Source organism: Quercus robur, chromosome 2 (genome assembly GCF_932294415.1).
Source record: "Quercus robur chromosome 2, dhQueRobu3.1, whole genome shotgun sequence".
In the NCBI taxonomy this organism is placed as follows: domain Eukaryota; kingdom Viridiplantae; phylum Streptophyta; class Magnoliopsida; order Fagales; family Fagaceae; genus Quercus; species Quercus robur.
The window spans coordinates 84037842-84050313 of record NC_065535.1 but is presented as its reverse complement, the minus strand read 5'-3'; the positions used below and the strand labels follow the sequence as shown (position 1 = coordinate 84050313).

Sequence of the window (12472 nt, the reverse complement as noted above, 5' to 3'; positions counted from 1 at the left end):
CAGGTCAATTCTTTTTTTTTTTTTTTTTTGAAAAGTTTTCCAGGTCCATTCTTAAATTTTATTTATTTATTTTTTATACAAAATAAAATTTTTACTTTAATCTAATATAGAAAGTATATATATATATATATATATATGTAAAACTTCATCTTAAAAACTAAAATCTCAACAATAACCTCTACACCCCTACATGCATTTATATTTGTTATGTGAATACCGCGGTGCGCGGGGTATTGTTAACCCAAAATGAGTATAGAATACCTCGTCAATTACGCGCTTTTCTTAAAAATCTTTGCCCGCTTTACACTTTCGATAACGCTTACCCACACACGCAGACACAGATAGAGAGATAGAGTCCTGTAGACTCGAAGAGACTCTTCTTCGGCTCTTTCGCTACCAACAGCACCTCTATACTTTGATCCAGTACTTCGCATCCACTTCTCCGATCGTACACTCTCCTCCTCCGATCACCTGTGTTGACCCCAAGTCCACAGATCTCTCATTTTTCTCCACAGATCCGAGGTAAGCTCGATCCCAGTTCCCAAATCTTGAAATCTTCAAAACCCAGTTGTGCTTTCTTGTAGGATTCAGAGTAGCAATGGCACCCAGTACGATCCGAAAGGCGATCGGGGCGGTGAAAGACCAAACGAGTATAAGCATAGCGAAAGTGGCTGGCAATATAGCCCCAGACCTCGAAGTTTTGGTCGTAAAAGCAACGTCCCACGATGACGAACCAGCTGAGGAGAAGCACATCAGAGAGATCATCAATCTGACCACGTATTCGCGGGGTTATGTGAGTGCGTGTGTGGTGACGATATCGAGGCGTTTGAGCAAAACCCGGGATTGGATTGTGGCGCTCAAGTCTCTGATGCTTGTGCATCGGGTTTTAGTCGATGGGCACCCTTCGTTTGAGGATGAGATCGTGTACGCGACTCGGAGGGGCATGAGGGTCTTGAATATGTCGGATTTCAGAGACGAGGCGCATTCGAATTCGTGGGAACATTCGAGTTTCGTGAGGCTTTATGCTGTGTTTTTGGATGAGAAGGTCGAGAGTGTGGTGTATGAGAAGAAAATGAAAGGTGAGGATAATAAGAATGATAGGTATAAGGATGAGTTTGATGATAATAATAATGGAATGGGGATGGGTAGGCGGACGAGGTCTTATGGGGATGTGAGTGAATCGGTTGGGAAAGAGAAGAGGAGAGAGACACCGATGAGGGAAATGCAGCCCGAGAAGGTTTTGGGGAAATTGAATCAATTGTTAAGGATTCTTGATAGGATATTGGCTTGTAGGCCAACCGGTGCGGCTAAGAGTAGTAGATTGGTGCTTGTGGCGCTTTATACTGTTATCAGGGAGAGTTTTGGGGTTTATGTGGAGATATGTGAGGCATTGGGGTTGTTGTTGGATAGGTTTCTGGACATGGAGTATGAGGTTTGTGTTAAGGCTTTTGAATCTTATGTTAGTGCGGCTAAGATGATTGATGAGCTTGTGGGGTTTTATGGTTGGTGTAAAGAAATGGGGATTGCGCGCTCTTCTGAGTATCCTGAAGTCCAGAGGATTACTGATAAGCTTTTGGGAACCCTTGAAGGGTTCTTGAGGAATATGACAAACAAGCCAAAGAGCGTTGAGAGTAGAGGGGAGAAAGTGGCTGCGAAGGATGAGGAGGTAGTGGTGGAGCAGAATATGAATGAGATAAAGGCTCTTCCTCCGCCAGAGAATTATACCCCTCCACCACCACCACCTGAACCGAAGCCTAAGCCACAGCCTCAGCCTCAGCAGGTGACCGAGGACTTGGTGAATTTAAAGGAAGATGGTGTTTCAGCTGATGAACAAGGCAACAAATTAGCTTTGGCATTGTTCTCTGGACCACCAAAAGGGAATACTAATGGTTCGTGGGAAGCTTTCCCATCTAATGGAGAGCCTGAGGTGACTTCAGCTTGGCAGACACCTGCTGCTGAGAGTGGCAAAGCAGATTGGGAGTTGGCATTGGTGGAAACAGCTAGCAATCTGTCGAATCAGAAAGCTGCATTGGGGGGTGGGTTGGATCCATTGTTGTTGAATGGAATGTATGATCAGGGGGCAGTGAGGCAGCATGTGAGCACTACTCAATTGAGTGGAGGAAGTGCAAGTAGTGTGGCATTGCCTGGGCCAGGCAAGAGTGCTACACCAGTGCTAGCTCTGCCTGCTCCAGATGGGACAGTTCAGGCGGTAGGGCACCAGGACCCTTTTGCTGCATCACTTACAGTGCCGCCTCCTTCATACGTGCAAATAGCAGATATGGAGAAAAAGCAGCACTTGCTTGTCCAAGAACAGCAGCTCTGGCAGCAGTATGGAAGCAATGGGATGCAAGGCCAAGTGGGTTTGGCTAAGATTGCTGCTGCCTCTGGCTACTATGGCCCAAGTCCTCAACCAATGATGCCTTATGGCATGCCACAGCCAGGAGGGTACTACCATGGACCCTATTGAAATGGGTCTTAATTGAAAAAGGGCTTGTGTTCCTCCCATGATGCAGATTATACTACTATCTTACTTCCACTCTTTTTGGAAGATTTTGTATGTTCATTGTTTGCCATTGTGGTTTATTTCTTTACTTAAAGACATACGTGGTTTTGGAATAACAGAGTACATACAATGTAATGAAGCGTTTATTATTAGTCTCTTTGTGCAATGTAATTCTAAGACAGCTTTGAATGAAGCCATAAAATATTATGTTCCTTTTCGCTTTGCAATTGACCTTCCTATGTTTTCATTCACACTCTTTAATTTCATTGAACTCTTTCTGTATGCTGGACCTGTGATTAGAATTTAAAACAGAAAATCTGAAGCTTGGCTCTTTGAGATATGGCGGCTATGACTAGGAGTAGCAATAGGTCAGGTCGTTCCCTTTTCTTGACTGAGCTCCTCTGGCCTGTTTTGACCACATCACAGTCCAATTACATCTATATGACTTATTCAAATCGGTTTTGGTCAGACCCGTTCATCTCTGCATTAGGTTTCACATATAGGTTTCACATGATCATGAATATTCAAGCGTTGAATTTGAAATGAATTGGCATGATATTGATATGGGCGGGACCTTGATGGGTGGTTTCTGACCATGTCTTGATTACTTTTTGTTTGATGATGGTTCGTTGTTTTAGTTATGACCATCTCGATATGCAGCCAACTGTTTTGGTAATATCCGAAGGTTACAGGCTACATTGGTTTGCACCGAAAACTTTATTTTAATATGGAGTTTCAATTTCAGTTTCTGGGTTTTGACTAAACTACTAGGTTTGGGTTTTGCAATTACTTTTCTCATGTTAGGTTTGCCTTTTCCCGCATAGTATAGATAATAATAGTTATATTAGGATTGAACCGTGTTATCTTTTAAATAAAATATTAAACCCATTTGATCAGCAGTTCTTATCTTATAAAAAGAAAAATTCTTGATCCTATAAATTCGAACCTATAAATTCTAGATATATTGCCGTTCAGTGTTTTATCACCAATGACAGTTCAGATGAAGTTTTTTAGGAAACAACAAAATCCAATTTAATCGACGTATTATTCTCATTTTCGGCAATTGTTTTCCAAGATTAGCATAGAAAATCTATCAACTTATTATGACAAACAAAACTTTGCTTTTTTTATTAGGTAAAGTCTAAAGAGATTAAATTCTATAAGGATGGAGTGTAAAACCCATGTTTTACACTATCCAATAAGTGATTATTACGTCAGCATTTTACTTAAAATTCAGTACATCTTACCACACCTAATAATATTTCAATAAATTTCCAATTTGGTTGGATTTATATATGGGTATTAGAATTGATTGAGTGTGATTGTGTTTATTCTTAAATATGTGATAAGATGATGTGACATGTTAGGATTAAAAGAGTAAAACATGGGTTTTACACCACGTCCATATAGAATTTATTTTCAAGTCTAAAACTCCACGTTACGACTTTAATTGGTAGAAAAGGAAAAAAAAAAAGTGAGTGGGAAAAACAAACATGTAAACAATGGTGAAGAAATAAGATGAAAGAATAGATTGATAATCCTCGTGATAATTACACTCCCATTCCTTGAAATTTGAGGAAATAATACTTCATCCCAAACTTAAAGGGAAAAGTTTTCCCCTTGACATTCAATTATCCAAATTTTGTTAAATTTAGTTAAACCACCACGCATCTTTAGTTTGATGGTCATTCCACAAGTATAAGTGTTTGTGGGGTGAAGAGGCAAGGGCCGGAGTTCAAGTCTCTAAGAGAGAGTTTCACACACATATACACTTAGATTAGACTAGAGTAGAATTTCTATCTTATATCAAAATATTAAAAATGTTATGTACTATTTGCCCTTTGCTTAAGGGCAAATTTCCAAAATTATCTTATTTCATAATTAAAATTAATTGTTTTAAATTTTTTATTAAAGTGTATTTTAAAATATTAAGAAGATTTTGCTTATTATATTTGTAAGGACACGATTCGTAACGAACCGTAACAGTGTTGGGTTCGCACGTAAAAAGACCCAAACAATATGATTTGTAGAGCGTGGGTGTAAAGAACTAGGTTAACTGTGGTTTCTTAAAAAGATTCACTCTCACGTATATTAAAGGTCTCAAGTTGGTACAACGATCGTTTTCTTTTGTGATCAATACAATTCTTTTTCTCTCCTTTTGCTCCTCTTCTTTTTTCTGTGCTTTTCTCTCTTTTCTTTTTCTGTTCCGATCCCTCTCTCGTATGTTCTTCTTTCAGTTTATATACCACCCTTTGCCTTCCATCCTCACCGCACACGTGTAGGTTGGGTTCGGAGGATTTTTTTCTGTCCCATCCAGCATCTCCTGGAACTTCCTATGGGCAGCTGTAAGGCTGCCTCCTTACTGTTTAGGTATCACCTCCACATTAATGCGGCCAGAGAGTTGGTTGAGAAGTCATTAATGCGGAAGCAGCTGTGGTTATAGATATTTGTCTATCTTTTCCCTTTTACCCTTGGTCTGCGATCTTATCAGCATTGGTGATGTAATTTTGAGGCCCGGCTGCCACAGACTGCGCCCTGTTCGTTTTCAGACGCACAGTGCCGAGGAGTATGGCGTCCTCAGACGAATACAGCACCTCACCCTCGTGATATTGACTACCACCCCTTTCAGTAATTACCTTATGACTGGACTTGGCCTCTTCGGACGGATACGCATCCTCGGACGGGCCACAGGCCCAACAATCCTGACCTAATGGGCCTATTGATCGAACGGCCCCCACAATATTATTTTTCTTTTTTCAACTGGTTATGGGGAAATTTTTCATTGACCAATGCGAGTTGTGAACAAAGTTGTGTAAAATTATGTGGTTTTAGCATTTTCCTTCCCTGTTGCAAGTGTTTTGGTGCTTCATAAATTTTACATTTTTATTATGAATTTACGGTTATTCATTTACTAAACATGACTAAACTTTTGTAAAATGATTCTTATAAAAATTTAGAATATTTCATTACTAATATAAACAAAAGAAAGAGTGTGTTAATTTCTTCAAATCTCAATGGAGGAGTTTTTTATTTTTTATTTAATTTTTTTTTTTATTTTTAGGTTTGAGATAGAGTGTCATTCCTTTAAACCTGAAGGGAGGAAAGTGTAATTATTCATGCTTAATATTAATTGATTTTAATAAACTAGGCAAATTATGTAAAATATTTTCCACCAATTTTTTCACAATTTGATAACATTACCACTTCCTTATAATAAACTAGCCTCACGCGCTTTGACAATTTTTTTTTCCTAGTGTCATAATTTCCTTTATTTATTTATCTTTAATTTGGATAAATTTGTTTTGAAGACATAAATTATTAGGAGAGTACCATATTTTGTAGGCATTTTAAGTGGAGTTGGAGATATATTTTTGAGTGATGCTACATTCACAATATTTTTACAATATTTTCACAACAAATCATAGGTGGTTAGTTGTTATTAGTTCAAATTTGAACTTAACACTAAAATTACTTTTTTGCCCCAACAATAACAACCAGTAACAATTTACCACTTATGATTCGTTGTAAAAATGTTGTGAACATATCATTTCTTTATTTTTTTATCAGATTGTCCTCAAATTTTTTTTTTTTTTGTTAAATGTAAGATTTATCGGTATTTCTAAACTACATAAAAATTCAATTCAAAAAGAAGAATCTCTTTATTAATAATATAGATAAATTTTTTTAAAAAATCTTTAAAATACATTTTGTATTCTTTTCTTCTTTTTTTTAATAGTATTTTCTTCTTTTATTTCTCTATTCTAACAAAAAAGACAAATTTGTGTTCAAATAAGACAAATTTTCAGCAAAAAGATAGAAAATAAATTATCTTTCATTTTCGCTCAACCCACTTCTCACTTTTGCAACCTACCTAATTCATGAAAAATCCTCTTTTGTTTGATCAGGCGAAGTTTCTTACCATTTTACCAACTAAACTACTCTAACACCGCACACTAAACCATACTCAACCCCACACATAAACCCCAGAAGTAACACAACAAAAAAGCAAAAAAAAAAAAAAACCCATTCTCCTCATCAAATTGCAAAATGTCGTCGTCTTTCTCCTACCCGGACTTCTCAAACGTGGTAGTCCTCGACAACGGCGGCGGCCTCATAAAAGCCGGACTAGGCGGCGAACGCAACCCCTCCACCGTCCTCCCCAACTGCCTCCTCCGCCCCATCTCCTCCAAAAAATGGATCACCCCTCCACCCGCCACCACCAACCCCAACTCCGACCCCCTGGACCTCACATCCGCCGCCGTCCGCCGCCCACTCGACCGTGGCTACCTAATAAACCCAGACCTGCAACGCGACATATGGGCCCACCTCTTCACCACACTCCTCCGCGTCACCCCTTCTCACTCCTCCCTCCTCTTGACCGAACCCCTCTTCACTCTCCCCTCCATCCAACGCGCCACCGACGAAATCGTCTTCGAAGACTTCAACTTCAAGTCCCTCTACGTGGCCGACTCCCCTTCCTTGGCCCATCTCTACGAGGCCAGTCGATCTGGGCCCACGGGCCGGCTCGTCTCCAGGGCCCAATGTAGCCTCGTTGTCGACTGTGGCTTCTCCTTCACTCACGCCGCACCTGTGTTCCAAAACTTCACGCTCAACTACGCCGTGAAACGAATCGACCTCGGTGGTAAAGCCCTCACTAATTACCTTAAAGAGCTCGTGTCTTACAGGGCTGTTAATGTTATGGACGAGACTTTCTTGATCGACGACGTTAAAGAAAACCTCTGCTTTGTCTCCCTCGATGTCCCACGTGACCTCCACATCGCAAGGTTTGCTTCTTTTTTTTCTTTTTTTTAATTCGAGCTTATAATCAAATTAGCTTAGTTCATTTACATTGCTTGAGCTTACTCATAGGACTAAAATTTTATGCTGAATTATAGTTGATTATGTTGTTTGAGTTAATTTGGTAGAATGACTTTCCTTGATGAATTAAAAAAAAAAAAAAAGATTAATCAATATTATATGATTAAAAAAACATAAAATTTTTATTATTAATAAATTACAAATAATAATTTGATATCATATGACTCGCTCATTTTTAAGTATATATTGTTATACAGTATACATATAGACTTATAATATTTAAATTGAGTTACATACTCACGAGTCTATTCACGAACATGGTATTATGTTTGAGTTCAACTTATTTGATTTACAGCCCTTTAAGTGTTTGATTACTATGTTTATTATAGGAAGACTGGGAGAGACAATTTGTACAGGTGCACGTATGTGCTTCCAGATGGAGTAACTCACACCAAGGGCTTTGTTAAGGACCCGGAACAAGCAAAAAGATACTTGTCTGTGACACACGGGGACACACCTTCACAATTAGAGGCTAATAAGAAGGAAATGGATCAAATTGAAGTTACAGAGAGGAGTGAGAACCGGAAGAGAGAAGTTGATTTCTCAAAAAATGTTAGTATTATTTTCCTTGGAGAGAAGTGAACTTTCAGTTTTTTTTTACTGAATTTTATTTTGTGCAGGAGTTTGACTTGACAAATGAGCGGTTCCTTGTCCCCGAGATGCTCTTTCGTCCTGCAGATCTAGGTGTGTTTCATATTCTATTTTTTATAATTGTAAAGTAATATATATATATATATATACATATATATATATATATATATATATTTTAAGGCATTTGGGGTTTGCCTGGTCTTTTTGACGAAAATGTAGTGCTACAAATTGCTGACTTGAACCTGGTTCTGCAGGAATGAACCAAGCTGGACTAGCAGAGTGCATTGTTCGAGCTATCAATGCTTGCCATCCTCATCTTCACCCTGTACTCTATGAAAGGTGTTTTTACAAAATCTTGGAGTTTATATTTAGCATGTTAAATATCTCAATATTACTCTTACAGTCTTACCTTTTTCCTGTTTCATTTTCCAATACCAATTTCTGTGTTTGAATCTTTTTTTTCGGCAGCATTATTTTGACTGGTGGATGCACGTTATTTCCTCGATTTGCTGAGAGACTGTAACTTCTAATCATTCTGCTGTTATTTATATTCAGAATTACTTATTTTAAGCATCATCCAGACTTTAGTTTGTATTGATTTGAAAAATTGCAGAGAGAGGGAGCTCCGGCCTCTTGTCGCTGATGACTATCAAGTGAACATAACAACTCAAGAAGAGTAAATTTCCCTCTAAAATATACTGTTTCATTATGAAGATTCTATTGCATCCTGTTGGCTTAAAACTTGCACTTCTTGTTCAGTCCCATACTAGGTGTCTGGAGAGGGGGGTCGCTGTTGGCATCTAGTCCTGATTTTGAAGCGATGTGTGTCACTAAAGCTGAGTATGAGGAGCTTGGATCTGCTAGGTGTCGGAGGAGATTCTTCCATTGAATATTTGAAATCTTGAAGGTTAGAGATGGAATTTTGTATCTTCAAATTTTGAAATTCCAAAATTTTGTCAGGCTTTGAATTTTTGTCGATTTTCCTATAGCTTCTTGGCAAGTGAATGATGGGAAAATGCACTCCACTTATCAGCTATTCTTGTTATTGCTGCATCAAAGAAAGGTGTAAGTCAGCAACCCGAATGAGGTTGTTCTATTCATTGGCATGATATGGTGATGGGCAGCATTCTGGCTTCTTGGATCTTTCAGCCAAAGGATGCCCTTGGGTTGCTATCCCACCGATAAAGAAGTTAGTCCAATACATTCAAGTCCTGAGCTAGCCATAGCTTTTGTGCAGAACTTTCTCTATTCAAGAAGAAAGTGCAGGTTGTCAATGCTGGATCCATGCTCTTGCATATTCCTATTTTTGATTAGGAAGAGATCTAGAGATGGTGAATCAAATCCTGGTTTGCAGTGTGCTCCTTTATGTTCTGAGTCTGGCGTCAAATTTGGGCTTGCTGCAGTTCATACATTACAATTTCTCAAATCAAAAGCCTTGCATTCTAAAAATGTTCATTTGACCTAATTTATTGTCTCCAATTATTTGCATGACAATTATTCATTCGTGCTGTTTGCTGTAATTATAAGATGCATCTATTTTGTGCCATCCAGTGTTATTCCCATGTTTTCTAATCCTGTTATAACCTGGACACATACGGAAATCTTACCCTATTAATTGAATTCCATGTCTTGGTATTTTGCAAATAGAGAGGCTGATCCATTTGTTGCCATCGATGTCTTTTAAAGACAAAACCTATGTAGGCTATGTTTTCATTTTGTTGCCAATCTCAAGATTGGAAGGAGAAAGGAAGGCCCTGCACTGGATGCTGAAATGCACAATGCGATTGAATAGGTGCGAATAATGGTGATACTTTGATAGCTAAAGTTCAGTTGAGGAGAATGTGAGTTGGAGAGTCCTGTGGTAACGGTTTAATTGAAGAAAAGAAGTGAACGGTTGAATTGAGAATTGAGAAAAGGGCCGAGTTATAATGAAGATAAAGGTTGATTCTCCACAAAAAAGAAAAAGAAAAAAAAGAGGAAGATAAAGGTAAATGATGTAATAAATGGGAGTTTAAAACGGCAATCAAGCACTCGAGGAAAAAAAAAAAAAAAAAAGAGAAATAAGGAGAAAACAATGAATCTAAATCAACCAACCATAAACTCCAAATATAGCGTTACAGAATAAGACAAGTCCAGAACTCCAGATATCATCTTTGCAAAACTGCCAGAAGGAGGTGACAACAAATAAGAATATGATTTAATGTAGTGTTGTACAAAATCAAGGAATAACATTGATTCTTTCTCTAAGAACTGATATCATTCCTACCAATTATATGGTGCATGTGAATGTTCTTGCTGACAAAATTTTCTACATTAGTTACAACACTATAATCAACCTTCCTGTAATGTTTATCTACAGGCAACTTTGCCAAAAACCAGTAAACTAAATTTTCGTCATCCAATCCAATTCCGTGTTTATGCGGACTGGTAAATCCCTTCTCTCGAGCCGCTCAAGATCATCCACTACCAACTGCCTATTATATTACTCAGTCATCTTTTGATAATGAATCCAGAAGATATTTGCCAATTTTCACTGTAAAAACACTTGCATATGATATGACTGAGCCCAGTAATTTCAGTCAGAGAATGGTTGAGTCCATGCACAGAGGCAATTTTCTTTGATATTGCCCATAACATTCATCTACTGCAATTACATCTTCATTCTATGGGTCCAACCCAAGCAAGTTACACAGCTAATCCTTCACAGAAGAACTAGATTCATCATCTAAATCTCCTAAATCAGCAACTATTTCTGCATGCTTTTCATGACAAGCAAGGAAGAACATGGCCGCTGTGTCTGGTTGTTGTGCCCTATGAAGTGATGCTAATGCCTCTTGAAGTGCACCAGCTCCAACATACAGAATCAAAGCCCTGCAATTGGCCATGTTAAGCTCAGAACAAATCAGAAGAAAGAATATCATGTTAAGGAGAGTCAGGAGATATATACCTCCAAATGTTATGTTCCGCGGGAAGAGCATGCTCAGCCGACCTTTGTAACACCATGGGTAAACACAAAACATAATATCACAGGAGCATACAAGGCTTTCAAAATATCTTCTCAATTTAAAAGATTAAACTAGAATTAATTTTTTTTTAACATAAATAGAAGTTCATGTTGCAAGGAGAACAAATTTATAAAAACTAAAATGCTATCAGAAATTGGTACAGCATTCCAGCAAGGGAAGGGCAAAATCCCTTGGTTCTACTGTACAAATTATTTCTTTGGCAGAGCATAAGTATTTGGGTGTTTAAATGTAATGAACAAGCTGTTAGTCCGTGTCCTTTCGTAATTAATCATATTAACATCAGTCTTAGGGGAAATATTAAAAATGGGATTACTTCAAAACATGATTTCCAAAGTGAAAAGATGATTGTGCTATATTCACCATTGCAGATCTTCACTTATGCTTTTAACTAATATTTATTTACGATAATGATTTCATGAAACCATATACAACCTGTTTAGGCAAGATCCACATTGCTAGGTCATCTATAAAACTTTGTTGGTCACATATCAGGACATGCTCACACATAAATATAGTGAAAGGCAAATGCAATCAAGGGTAAAGCAATTCTCTAGGTGATTATTAGTTGTTTGTCTACCCCAGAAACACTAATCAGATGAGGAACGTAGAAAATGGTTGAGATTACTAGATTACACCATAAAGCACAAAATAATTCAGAAAAATAAGCCTTCTTTATTGATACAAAGGCAAGAATCAATTAAAACTCCTGTATACATGATGAAATATTTGATGTATAAACTGCACTGCTGAGTTGATTTTGGGTTTTCCCTGTGCACAGGGGATGGGAGCGTTGAGATAAACACCCAAGATTAAAATTAGAGACATGATAAGAATAAGTTCCAGAAGAGAGAGAGAGAGAGATAGAGAAACCTTGAATAATCAGATTGTAGCAACTAAAGTAGCAGCATCTATCCAGCATCTTGTAGCTGCATAAGAGATTATGCGACAATCAGTGCAGCAAAAATCAAGCATACCATATTGACAACTTTTGAATGTGCAAAAATTGTCTGAAACAATAGCCTTGTCCTTGTAATCTAAAGTCCCATTCCCAAATTATGAAAAGTCCATTCCTAGTCACTAGTTGCAGGAATCTTCTTACAAGCACGCTTCATTTTCTGATCCATCTTTTTCATACTTTGACACCATTCTTCAGTGTCATGCTGGCAATCATAATCAACTGCTCCTAAGCTTGGTACAAAGTTCAACTATATTTATAGGACATTTACTCATAAACTTGGTACAAAGTTCAACATAACAAGTCATACTTATCAATTCTTTTCATTAATAATTTTTCATAAACAGTACCACCACACACCTTTAATACTAAAAATAATCTAAATTTAAATGTTGAACAACTAAAAATTCCCCTAATTGCCAAAATTGTAGATCACATGAAAAATATCAGCTAGCCTTTCTTTTCTAGGTTTGCATCATATTCATTGTAATTTTATCATTAGTTTTCTTACACATTTCA

The 12472-nt window shown here is 37.7% G+C and overlaps 2 protein-coding genes and 1 long non-coding RNA gene across 4 annotated transcripts; 2 read left to right on the top strand and 1 right to left on the bottom strand.

The window, feature by feature from the left end:
• Positions 1–220: 220 nt before the first annotated feature.
• LOC126715433 (putative clathrin assembly protein At2g25430) lies at positions 221–2730 on the top strand. 2 transcript variants are annotated; one of them, XM_050416029.1, is made up of 2 exons: positions 221–522; positions 585–2730. In XM_050416029.1, exon 2 carries the CDS (start codon positions 599–601, stop codon positions 2465–2467), a length of 1869 nt encoding a protein of 622 aa, XP_050271986.1. In that variant the 5' UTR covers positions 221–522; positions 585–598; the 3' UTR covers positions 2468–2730. The 2 variants fall into 2 exon arrangements, with proteins under 2 accessions (XP_050271986.1, XP_050271985.1); XM_050416028.1 differs by having other exon boundaries at positions 569–2730.
• Positions 2731–6382: 3652 nt separating this feature from the next.
• Positions 6383–9516, top strand: LOC126715431 (actin-related protein 6). Its single transcript, XM_050416026.1, has 8 exons — positions 6383–7287; positions 7711–7933; positions 8002–8065; positions 8227–8311; positions 8441–8491; positions 8586–8648; positions 8732–8879; positions 8962–9516. Exons 1-7 carry the CDS (start codon positions 6551–6553, stop codon positions 8859–8861), a joined length of 1353 nt encoding a protein of 450 aa, XP_050271983.1. The 5' UTR covers positions 6383–6550; the 3' UTR covers positions 8862–8879; positions 8962–9516.
• A 585-nt stretch (positions 9517–10101) lies between these two features.
• Positions 10102–12179, bottom strand: LOC126715432 (uncharacterized). The gene is made up of 2 exons (XR_007651862.1): positions 10920–12179; positions 10102–10843 (listed from the first exon to the last, which is right to left on the bottom strand). It is a non-coding gene; the product is annotated as an uncharacterized LOC126715432 (long non-coding RNA).
• Positions 12180–12472: the final 293 nt, after the last annotated feature.

What these genes read in the sequence shown, in the direction of transcription:
- LOC126715433 (XM_050416029.1), top strand. Translation starts at nt 599, where the DNA reads ATGGCACCCAGTACGATCCGAAAGGCGATCGGGGCGGTGAAAGACCAA.
- LOC126715431 (XM_050416026.1), top strand. Translation starts at nt 6,551, where the DNA reads ATGTCGTCGTCTTTCTCCTACCCGGACTTCTCAAACGTGGTAGTCCTC. An exon ending in CGTGACCTCCACATCGCAAG is followed by an intron (nt 7,288 to 7,710) that starts GTTTGCTTCTTT and finishes TGTTTATTATAG; the next exon opens with GAAGACTGGGAGAGACAATT. An exon ending in AACATAACAACTCAAGAAGA is followed by an intron (nt 8,649 to 8,731) that starts GTAAATTTCCCT and finishes CTTCTTGTTCAG; the next exon opens with TCCCATACTAGGTGTCTGGA.